The 12,015-nt window shown below is 52.8% G+C and overlaps 1 protein-coding gene across 1 annotated transcript in view; it reads right to left on the reverse strand.

Moving 5' to 3' along the window:
* The window catches only part of slc50a1 (solute carrier family 50 member 1), an 80,257-nt gene extending 79,861 nt beyond the window's left edge, over positions 1 to 396 (reverse strand). The window contains exon 1 of the mRNA XM_038787074.1: positions 387 to 396. Coding sequence (XP_038643002.1) covers positions 387 to 396 — 10 coding nt within the window. The remainder of the gene's footprint in view (positions 1 to 386) is intronic.
* Positions 397 to 12,015: the final 11,619 nt, after the last annotated feature.

Raw genomic sequence — 12,015 nt, forward strand, 5'->3', positions numbered from 1 at the left:
CCCGGCCCCTCCTCCCTCGGCCCCCCCTCCCTCTGCCCCCCCTCCTCCCTCGGCCACCCCCTCCTCCCTTGGCCCCCCCTCCTCTCTCGGCCCACCCCCCTCCTCCCTCGGCCCCCCCTCCTCCCTCGGCCCCCCCCTCCTCCCTCGGCCCACCCACCCCTCCTCCCTCGGCCCCCCCCTCCTCCCTCGGCCCCCCCTCCTCCCTCGGCCCCCCCCTCCTCCCTCGGCCCCCCCCCCGCCCCCGCCCCCCCCCCCCCCCTCCCCCCCCCCCCTCCCTCGGCCCCGCCTCCCCCCAAGGGCCCCGAAGTTCTGCTTGCCCGGGGCGCCAGCAACCCTAGGGCCGGCGCTGCCTCTCCCCTTGCAGCTTAACGCTCACCATCACGTACCTGCCGCCATTGTCTGTCACAATGCTCGACGCCTCGAACGACGCCCTCTTTCCCATCAAGATCGCCCCCACCACCCCACCCCCCCCATTTTTGGCATCCAGCCATGAATGGAACACCTGCCCTACCCGTTTGCTCAATCGTACCTGGTCCGCCATCTTCAGGTGTGTCTCCTGCAGCATGACCACATCCGCCTTCAGCCCCTTCAGGTGCGCAAACACCCGGGCCCGTTTGACAGGCCCGTTCAGTCCCCTCACATTCCAGGTCGTCAGCCGGATCAGAGGGCTGCCCGCCCCCCCCCCCCTCCCCCCGCCGACTAGCCATAATCCCCTCCTCGGCCAGCCACGCGCCCACACCCCACGCCCGGCCCGTTGCCCACGGCGGCAGACACCCCCATCCCGATCCCCTCTACTCGCTCCATCCAGCTCCCCCCCCTTGGTCATACCAGCAGCAATCCTGCCCCCCCCCCCTCCCGCCCCAAGCTAGGACCCCTCCTATCTGCATTGCTTCCCCCCCCCTCCCCCCATTGCACTCCTGTCAGTCAGCTGACTCCTGCTGACCCCGGACACTCTCGCCTCTCCTTCGACTCCTCCCATTGTGGGCCTCCCCCCACCCCCCCCCCTCTCCATTACCTCCGCCTCGCCCTACCATCCCAAGCGCGGGGAAAAGCCCACCTTTCCCCGCCCCGGCCCCGCCCCCTCTGGCACAGCTACTTTTTACAGGCCCAGTCTCCTCACCCCCCCCAGCTCGGGCCTCACCCCCCCCCTCCCCCAACCCCCCCACCCTGAGGGGCCCCATCCCCCCCTACCGGCCATCCACCCCCCACTCCGTTTACTTGCCCCCCCCCCCGAGGGGCCCCATCCCCCCCTACCGGCCATCCACCCCCCCCCCACTCCGTTTACTTGCCCCCCCCCCTTCCAAGAGCCCACCCGCCAGACCCGACCAAAACAGTGCCCGACCCACCCTAACCACCCACACCGAACCAAAAATAAACAAGAACAAAGAACCCCCCCCCCCCCCACACCTCAAAATGTAACAACCGCAACAATCCCCACACACGACCCCCTCGTCCCGACCCTCAGTTTGTGTCCAGCTTCCCGGGCCTGTACAAAGGCCCACGCTTCCTCCGGGGACTAGAAGTAATGGTGCCGGTCCTTGTAGGTGACCCACGGAAGCGCCGGCTGCAACATGCCGAACTTCGCCCCCTTCCTGTGGAGCACCGCCTTCGTCCGGTTGTACCCGGCCCGCTTCTCCGCCACCTCCGCGCTCCAGCCCTGATAAACGCAAGCCTCCGCGTTCTCCCCACCTGCTGCTCCGCTCTCTCTCGGCCCACCTGAGAACAGTCTCCCGGCCGACGAATCGACGAAGCCGCACCAGCATCGCCCGCGACGGCTCGTTAACCTTGGGCCTCCTCGCCAGCGCTGTATGGGCCCCTTCCAGCTCCAGGGGCCCTTGGAAGGACCCCGGCTCCAATCAGCGAGTGACCACATAGGCCCCCCCCCCCCCCCACCACGTCCGACCCCTCCAGTCCCTCCGGGAGGCCCAGGATCCGCAAATCCTTCCGCCTCGATCGATTCTCCGTCTCTGGCACAGAGTCTGTCCCCTGTTGCTCAGAAGGGAAGGGAGAAGAGGAACAGAGCACTCGTCATTGGGGACTCCATAGTTGGAGGAACAGACAGGAGGTTCTGTGGGAACGAAAGAGACTCACGGTTCGTGTGTTGCCTCCCAGGTGCCAGGGTTCGTGATGTCTCTGATCGTGTTTTTGGGATCCTTAAGGGGGAGCAGCCCCAAGTCGTGGTCCACATAGGTACCAACGACATAGGTAGGAAGAGAGATGGGGATTTGAGACAGAAATTCAGGGAGCTAGGGTGGAAGCTGAGAGCTAGAACAAACAGAGTTGTTATCTCTGGGTTGTTACCCGTGCCACGTGCTAGCGAAGTGAGAAATACGGAGAGAGAGGAGTTGAACACGTGGCTACGGGGATGGTGCAGGAGGGAGGGTTTTGGTTTCCTGGATAATTGGGGCTCATTCTGGGGTAGGTGGGACCTCTACAAACAGGATGGTCTTCACCTGAACCAGAGGGGTACCAATATCTTGGGTGGGGGAGATTTGCTAGTGCTCTTCGGGGGGGGTTTAAACTAATTCAGCAGGGGGATGGGAACCTAAATTGTAGTCCCAGTGTACAGGATGTTGAGAGTACTGAGGTCAGGGATAGGGTTAAAAGTTCAAAAGAGGGCACCGGCAAGCAAGACGCTGGTTTGAAGTGTGTCTACTTCAACGCCAGGAGCATCCGGAATAAGGTGGGTGAGCTTGCAGCATGGGTTGGTACCTGGGATCTCGATGTTGTGGCGATTTCGGAGACATGGGTAGAGCAGGGACAGGAATGGTTGTTGCAGGTTCCAGGATTGAGATGTTTCTGTAAGAACAGAGAAGATGGTAAAAGAGGGAGGGGGGTGGCATTGTTAATCAAGGAAAGTATTACGGCGGCAGAAAGGACGTTTGAGGACTCGTCTACTGAGGTAGTATGGGCCGAGGTTAGGAACAGGAGAGGAGAGGTCACCCTGTTGAGAGTTGTCTGTAGACCTCCGAATAGTTCCAGAGATGTAGAGGAAAGGATTGCAAAGATGATTCTCGACAGGAGCGAGAGTAACAGGGTAGTTGTTATGGGGGACTTTAACTTTCCAAATATTGACTGGAAATACTATAGTTCGAGTACTATAGATGGGTCAGTTTTTGTGCAGTGTGTGGGTTTTCTGACACAGTATGTAGACAGGCCAACAAGGGGCGAGGCCACATTGGATTTGGTACTAGGTAATGAACCCGGCCAGGTGTTAGATTTAGATGTAGGTGAGCACTTTGGTGATAGTGATCACAATTCGGTTATGTTTACTTTAGCGATGGGCAGGGATAGGTATATACCGCAAGGCAAGAATTATAGCTGGGGGAAAGGCAATTATGATGCTATTCGGCAAGATTTAGGATGTATAGGATGGGGAAGGAAACTGCAGGGGATGGGTACAATCGAAATGTGGAGCTTTTTCAAGGAACAGCTACTGTGTGTCCTTGATAAGTATGTACCTGTCAGGGCAGCACGGTGGCCTAGTGGTTAGCACAACCGCCTCACGGCGCTGAGGTCCCAGGTTCGATCCCGGCTCTGGGTCACTGTCCGTGTGGAGTTTGCACATTCTCCCCGTGTCTGCGTGGGTTTCGCCCCCACAACCCAAAAATGTGCAGAGTAGGTGGATTGGCCACGTTAAATTGCCCCTTAATTGGAAAAAATAATTGGGTAATCTAAATTTAAAAAAAAGAAAAAAAAAAAAAAAAAAGTATGTACCTGTCAGGCAGGGAGGAAGTTGTCGAGCAAGGGAACCATGGTTTACTGAGGAAGTTGAAGCACTTGTCAAGAGGAAGAAGAAGGCTTATGTTAGGATGAGACATGAAGGCTCAGTTAGGGCACTTGAGAGTTACAAGTTAGCCAGGAAGGACCTAAAGGGAGAGTTAAGAAGAGCGAGGAGAGGACACGAAAAGTCGTTGGCGGATAGGATCAAGGAAAACCCTAAGGCTTTCTATAGGTATATCAGGAACAAAAGAATGACTAGAGTAAGATTAGGGCCAATCAAGGATAGTAGTGGAAAGTTGTGTGTGGAATCAGAGGAGATAGGGGAAGCGTTAAATGGATATTTTTCGTCAGTGTTTACACTGGAGAAAGACAATGTTGTCGAGGAGAATACTCAGGTACAGTCGACCAGGCTAGATGGGATTGAGGTTCACAAGGAGGAGGTGTTAGCAATTTTGGGAAGTGTAAAAATAGATAAGTCCCCTGGGCCAGATGGGATTTATCCTAGGATTCTCTGGGAAGCCAGGGAGGAGATTGCAGAGCCTTTGTCCTTGATCTTTATGTCGTCTTTGTCGACAGGAATAGTGCCGGAAGTCTGGAGGATAGCAAATGTTGTCCCCTTGTTCAAGAAGGGGAGTAGAGACAACCCTGGTAATTATAGACCTGTGAGCCTTACTTCGGTTGTGGGTAAAATGTTGGAAAAGGTTATAAGAGATAGGGTTTATAATCATCTTGAAAAGAACAAGTTAATTAGCGATACTCAACACGGTTTTGTGAAGGGTAGGTCATGCCTCACAAACCTTATTGAGTTTTTTGAGAAGGTGACCAAACAGGTGGATGAGGGTAAAGCAGTTGATGTGGTGTATATGGATTTCAGTAAGGCGTTTGATAAGGTTCCCCACGGTAGGCTATTGCAGAAAATAAAGAAGTATGGGATTGAAGGTGATTTAGCGGTTTTGATCAGTAATTGGCTAGCTGAAAGAAGACAGAGGGTGGTGGTTGATGCCAAATGTTCATCCTGGAGTTCAGTTACTAGTGGTGTACCGCAAGGATCTGTTTTGGGGCCACTGCTGTTTGTCATTTTTATAAATGACCTGGAAGAGGGTGTAGAAGGATGGGTTCGTAAATTTGCAGATGACACGAAGGTCGGTGGAGTTGTGGATAGTGTTGAAGGATGTTATAGGATACAGAGGGACATAGATAAGCTGCAGAGCTGGGCTGAGAGGTGGCAGATGGAGTTTAATGCGGAAAAGTGTGAGGTGGTTCACTTTGGAAGGAGTAACAGGAAGGCAGAGTACTGGGCTAATGGCAAGATTCTTGGTAGTGTAGATGAACAGAGAGATCTCGGCATCCAGGTACATAAATCCCTGAAAGTTGCCACCCAGGTTAATAGGGCTGTTAAGAAGGCATATGGTGTGCTAGCCTTTATCAGTAGGGGGATTGAGTTTCGGAGCCACAAGGTCATGCTGCAGCTGTACATAACTCTGGTGCGGCCGCTCCTGGAGTACTGCGTGCAGTTCTGGTCACCACATTATAGGAAGGATGTGGAAGCTTTGGAAAGGGTTCAGAGGAGATTTACTAGGATGTTGCCTGGTACGGAGGGAAGGTCTTACGAGGAAAGGCTCAGGGAATTGAGGTTGTTTTCGTTAGAGAGGAGAAGGCTGAGAGGTGACTTAATAGAGACATATAAGATAGTCAGAGGGTTAGATAGGGTGGGCAGTGAGAGTCTCTTTCCTCGGATGGAGATGACCAACACGAGGGGACATAGCTTTAAATTGAGGGGTGGTAGATATAGGACAGATGTCAGAGGCAGTTTCTTTACTCAGAGAGTAGTCGGGGTGTGGAACGCCCTGCCTGCAATAGTAGTAGACTCGCCAACTTTAAGGGTATTTAAGTGGTCGCTGGATAGACATATGGATGAAAATGGAATAGTGTAGGTCAGATAGGCTTCAGATGGTTTCACAGGTCGGCGCAACATCGAGGGCCAAAGGGCCCGTACTGCGCCGTAACGTTCTATGTTCTTTTTTTTTTATAAATTTAGATTACCCAATTATTTTTTTCTATTAAGGGGCAGTTTAGCGCGGCCAATCCACCTACCCTGCACATCTTTGGGTTGTGGGGGCGAAACCCACGCAGACACGGGGAGAATGTGCAAACTCCACACGGAGGCAGTTGTGCTAACCATTAGGCCACCATGCTGCCCAGAGACAGGGTTTTGTGATCCCCTTGAATATTCCCTGGTTTATAGAACATAGAACGTAGAACATTCCAGCGCAGTACAGGCCCTTCGGCCCTCGATGTTGCGCCGACCTGTGAAACCCCTCTAAAGCCCATCTACACTATTCCCTTATCGTCCATATGTCTATCCAATGACCATTTGAATGTGTTTAGTGTTGGCGAGTCCACTACTGTTGCAGGTAGGGCATTCCACAACCCTACTACTCTCTGAGTAAAGAACCTACCTCTGACATCTGTCCTGTATCTATCTCCCCTCAAATTAAAGCTATGTCCCCTCGTGCTGGACGTCACCATCCGAGGAAAAAGGCTCTCACTGTCCACCCTATCTAATCCTCTGATCGTCTCGTATGCCTCAATTAAGTCACCTCTTAACCTTCTTCTCTCTTGACTCCTAACTGTACTGTACGAGGGCGTGGGGTCGAGCTTGGTCCTGTACTGGGGTTGATATCCTGCTGAACCCTTCATTGTGGTTGGGATGTAGGAAACAGGAGCAGGAGGAGGCCATTCGGCCCTTCTAGCCTGCTCCGCCATTCATCACGATCATGGCTGATCATCCAACTCAATAGCCTCCTCCCCCTTTCCCCCCATATCCTTTGATTCCTTTTGGACCAATTGCTGTATCGAACTGCTTCTCAAAAACGTTTGGCCTCAACCACTTATGAGGTGAAGAATTTCACAGGCCGACCACTTCGCTGGGTGAGGAGATTTCCCCTCATGTCTGTCCAGAAAGCAGATTGAAAATGCGTAGATGCAGAGGGATCTGGGTGTCTTTGTTCATGAATTGCAGAACGTCAGTATGCAGGTACAGCCTGCAATAAGGAAGGCAAATGGAACGTTTAGCGCAAAAGGACTCGAGTACAGAAGTGTCGTCGCCATTGTATAGGCCGTTGGTGAGGCCGCATCTGGGAGTATTGGGCCCAGTTTTGGTCTCCTTCTTTGAGGAAGAATGTGGCGGCGTTGGAGGCAGCTCAGAGGGGGTTCGCGGCAATCTGGAACCGGGGGTCACAGATGGAGGTTGGGAGGCGGTAGATTTGGAACTGAGAGGAGGAGGAACTACTTCTCGCAGAGGGTGGTGAATTTGTGGACCTCGCTGCCCCCATACTGCGGTGGAGTCCGAATCATTAAGAAGGAGTTGATATATTTCTGATTTTAAAAATATGTGGAACAGGCAGGGATGTGGAGTTGAAGCCAGGAATAGATTGGCCATGATCTGATTGAATGGTGGGATAGGTTCGAAGGGCTGTATTGCTAACTTCTGTTCCTAATTCCTATGTCCTAAGTGGTCTACCCCGTATCCCCAGACTGTGCCCCCTGGTTCTGGGCAACTCCCACCATCGGGAACATCCTTCCTGCATCTACCCTGTCCAGTCCTGTTCGAACCTTATCGGTTACTATGAGATTCCCCCCCCCCCTCATTCTTCTGAACTCCAGCGAATACAATCCTAACCCACTCAATCCCTCCTCGAACGTCAGTCCCGCCATCCCTGGAATCAGCCTGGTAAACCTTCGCTGCTCTCCCTCGAGAACAAGAACATCCTTCCTCAGAGAAGGAGACCGAAACTGCCCCCAATACTCCAGGTGGGTACTTCCGGTGATGACCGTGAGGTGAGAGGTCGCACATTTGGTGGCCCCCCCCCCCCTCCCCCCGGCTCCTGGTGGATGTTTTGGACCTTTCCCCCGGCTAACGGCGGAGCTGAGCGATGGCGTCAAGGTGCAGGAGGGGTGGAAGAAGAGAGTATCCCACCAGTGTATGGATTCGTGGACCAGAAGTGGCCGAGAAAGGAGGGAACGCTTGTCAAAAGCTGGTGCGGAGCCTGCGGCACATGGGGAAGACGGCAGAGGGTCAGGGCCCAAGGCGGCCTAGTAGTCGTCGGAGCAGTTTCGTCTGGAGAAGTTTGCCCAGCAGAGGAAGGAGGAATTTTGTCCTTCATTGCTGGAGGGATGGAGTTTAAGACTAGGGAGGTTATGCTGCAATTGTATAAGGTGTTAGTGAGGCCACACCTCGGGGTCTGTGATGATTTGATTACCCGCAAATGCTCGCATTCCAAGCATTGTCTGGCATCTCTGACTTTGTCTGTATAATGGGCTGGTTTAGCTCACAAGGCTAAATCGCTGGCTTTTAAAGCAGACCAAGCAGGCCAGTAGCACGGTTCGATTCCCGTACCAGCCTCCCCGGACAGGCGCCGGAATGTGGCGACTAGGGGCTTTTCGCAGTAACTTCATTGAAGTCTACTCGTAGACAATAAGCGATTTTCATTTTCATAAATGTTTCTGGAACAAAATGTGTTTAGGGCAACACGGTAGCATGGTGGTTAGCATAAATGCTTCACAGCTCCAGGGTCCCAGGTTCGATTCCCGGCTGGGTCACTGTCTGTGCGGAGCCTGCACTTCCTCCTCCTGTGTGCGTGGGTTTCCTCCGGGTGCTCCGGTTTCCTCCCACAGTCCAAAGATGTGCGGGTTAGGTGGATTGGCCGTGATAAATTGCCCGTAGTGTCCTAAAAAGTAAGGTTAAGGGGGGGTTGTTGGGTTACGGGTATAGGGTGGATACGTGGGTTTGAGTAGGGTGATCATGGCTCGGCACAACATTGAGGGCCGAAGGGCCTGTTCTGTGCTGTACTGTTCTATGTTCTATGTTCTATACCTCTCCATTCACCTGAGGAAGGAGCAGTGCTCCGAAAGCTCGTGTTTGAAGCAAACATGTTGGACTTTAACCTGGTGTTGTAAGACTTCTTACTGTGCCCACCCCAGACCAACGCCGGCATCTCCACATCACGGCTGTGCAGAGACCTGGGTGTGCTAGTGCACGAGTCACAGAAAGTTGGTTTACAGGTGCAACAGGTGATTAAGAAGGCAAATGGAATTTTGTCCTTCATTGCTAGAGGGATGGAGTTTAAGACTTGGGAGGTTATGCTGCAATTGTATAAGGTGTTAGTGAGGCCACACCTGGAGTATTGTGTTCAGTTTTGGTCTCCTTACCTGAGAAAGGACGTACTGGCGCTGGAGGGTGTGCAGAGGAGATTCACTAGGTTAATCCCAGAGCTGAAGTGGTTGGATTACGAGGAGAGGTTGAGTAGACTGGGACTGTACTCGTTGGAATTTAGAAGGATGAGGGGGGATCTTATAGAAACACATACAATTATGAAGGGAATAGATAGGATAGATGCGGACAGGTTGTTTCCACTGGCGGGTGAAAGCAGAACTAGGGGGCATAGCCTCAAAATAAGGGGAAGTAGATTTAGGAATGAGTTTAGGAGGAACTTCTTCACCCAAAGGGTTGTGAATCTATGGAATTCCTTGCCCAGTGAAGCAGTTGAGGCTCCTTCATTAAATGTTTTTAAGGTAGATAGTTTTTTGAAGAATAAAGGGATTAAGGGTTATGGTGTTCGGGCCGGAAAGTGGAGCTGAGTCCACAACAGATCAGCAATGATCTCATTGAATGGCGGAGCAGGCTCGAGGGACCAGATGGCCGACTCCTGCTCCTAGTTCTGATGTTCTTATGTTCTTGGAGGACCTGGTCAGGGTGGTGGACCCGATAAAAGCGGAGATCGACCGCATGGAATTGAGGTTAGAGGCCCAAGGCCAGGCGATCCTGAAAGTGGAGGATGCGGTGGGGTGAGCACGATGAGCAGGTCGCCTCGGTGGCTGCGGAGATGGGGCTGATGAGAGATGATCGGAAGAGGCTACAGGACAAAGTGGAGGAGCTGGAGAATAGATGGCGCAGGCAGAATTTGAGGACCGGGGGCCTGCCGATGTGCAGTGAGGGAGCGAATGCACCGGTTACTGGATAAGGAACAGATTCTGAGATGGGCCAGGCAGGCGAGTTGCTGTATATGGGAAAGCAGCGAGCTGCCTGTCTCCCAGGACCTGGGTCCGGAGCTGGCCAAAAGGAGGGAGAACTTCAACAAGGTTAAGGTTAACTTCACATTTATCCCCATTAAAATGCCATTCATCTGCCCACTCACTCGGCCTGTCCACATCGCACTCTGCGTTCCTCCTCACAGCTCTACCCAGCTTTGTGTCAACTGCAAACTTGGAGATATTCTATTTTGCTCCCTCATCTAAATCATTGATTGATATTGTGAATAGCTGGGGTCCCAGCACCGAGCTAGGCTTTATCAGAAGCCTTCTGAAAGTCCCTTTGGGATGGGTGGGCGCCAGGGGAAATGCAGATTGACGGTTGCATCTTGGTCCTCTTTCCCCCCGGAGAACTTTTTCACCTGGTGACCCTCCCTTTTCTAATCCCGTCGTGTCCCATGTGTTGGGAAGCGCTGACCAGCCTCCAAAGTGCTCCTGGCTGGAGATTCGCGTGGACCGATGATCGTTCTGTATTGTTGGCGCCCGACGTTGGAGTCACCTGGTGCGGGTTACGTCGACACATCCTTCCAGTGTTGTTATCCCAGCACTTCAGGTAGACACTTTTCAATGCTGGTCCATTGGGAGAAGGGGGAGGGACAGGGAAGGTGGTGGGCATCCCAGTTGGTTACTCCCTTCTTAGACCTGTTCCACCCTCACTCGGTCAGTCACACTGCCAAGGGGTGGGACCGAGCCCGCCTGTTGGGACACGCGGCGTGCAGATTGACCTCTGCGGGCATGTGCCCACTATGAGTGAGCTACCCCACTCTGGGTGGCAAGGGGTTGGCCGTAGGGTGGCACAGTGGGTTCGCACCGCTGCCTCACAGCGCCAGGGAACCGGGTGACTGTCTGTGCGTGTGTGTGTGTGTGGGGCGTTTGCATATTCACCCAGTATCTGCGTGGGTTCCCTCCCACAGTCCAAAGATGTGCAGGTTAGGTGGATTGACCGTGCTAAATTGTCCCGTAGTGTCCAAAGATGTGCAGGTTAGGTGGATTGGCCATGCTAAACTGTCCCTTCGTGTCCAAAGATGTACAGGTTAGGTGGATTGGCCGTGCTAAATTGCCCCTTAGTGTCCAAAGATGTACAGGTTAGGTGGATTGGCCGTGCTAAATTGTCCCTTAGTAACCAAAGATGTACAGGTTAGGTGGATTGGCCATGCTAAATTGTCCCTTTGTGTCCAAAGATGTGCAGGTTAGGGGGATTGGCCGTGCTAAATTGTCCCTTAGTGTCCAAAGATGTGCGGGTTAGGAGGATTGGCCGAGCTAAATTGTCCCTTAGTGTCCAAAGATGTGCGGGTTAGGAGGATTGGCCGAGCTAAATTGTCCCTTAGTGTCCAAAGATGTGCAGGTTAGGTGGATTTTTTTTTTTTTAAATTTAGATTACCCAATTATTTTTTCCAATTAAGGGGCAATTTAGCGTGGCCAATCCACCTACTCTGCACATTTTTTTTGGGTTGTGGGGGCGAAACCCACGCAGACACGGGGAGAATGTGCAAACTCCACACGGACAGTGACCCAGAGCCGGGATCGAACCTGGGACCTCAGCGCCGTGAGGCGGTTGTGCTAACCACTAGGCCACCGTGCTGCCCTAGGATAGGTGGATTGGCCGTGCTAAATTGTCCCTTAGTGTCCAAAGATGTGCAGGTTAGGAGGATTGGCCATGCTAAATTGTCCCTTAGTGTCCAAAGATGTGCAGGTTAGGAGGATTGGTCGTGCTAAATTGTTCCTTAGTGTCCAAAGATGTGCAGGTTAGGATTGGCCGTGCTAAATTGTCCCTTCGTGTCCAAAGATGTGCAGGTTAGGAGGATTGGCCGTGCTAAATTGTCCCTTAGTGTTCAAAGATGTGCAGGTTAGGTGGATTGGCCATGCTAAATTGTCCCTTTGTGTCCAAAGATGTGCAGGTTAGGAGGATTGACCATGCTAAATTGTCCCTTAGTATCCAAAGATGTACAGGTTAGGTGGATTGGCCGTGCTAAATTGTCCCTTAGTATCCAAAGATGTGCAGGTTAGGATTGGCCGTGCTATATTGTCCCTTAGTGTCCAAAGATGTGCAGGTTAGGAGGATTGGCCGTGCTAAATTGTCCCTTTGTGTCCAAAGATGTGCAGGTTAGGAGGATTGGCCGTGCTAAATTGTCCCTTTGTGTCCAAAGATGTGCAGGTTAGGTGGATTGGCCGTGCTAAATTGTCCCTTAGTGTTCAAAGATG

The sequence above is a fragment of the Scyliorhinus canicula genome, chromosome 30 (assembly GCF_902713615.1).
Source record: "Scyliorhinus canicula chromosome 30, sScyCan1.1, whole genome shotgun sequence".
NCBI classification, from domain to species: Eukaryota; Metazoa; Chordata; class Chondrichthyes; order Carcharhiniformes; family Scyliorhinidae; genus Scyliorhinus; species Scyliorhinus canicula.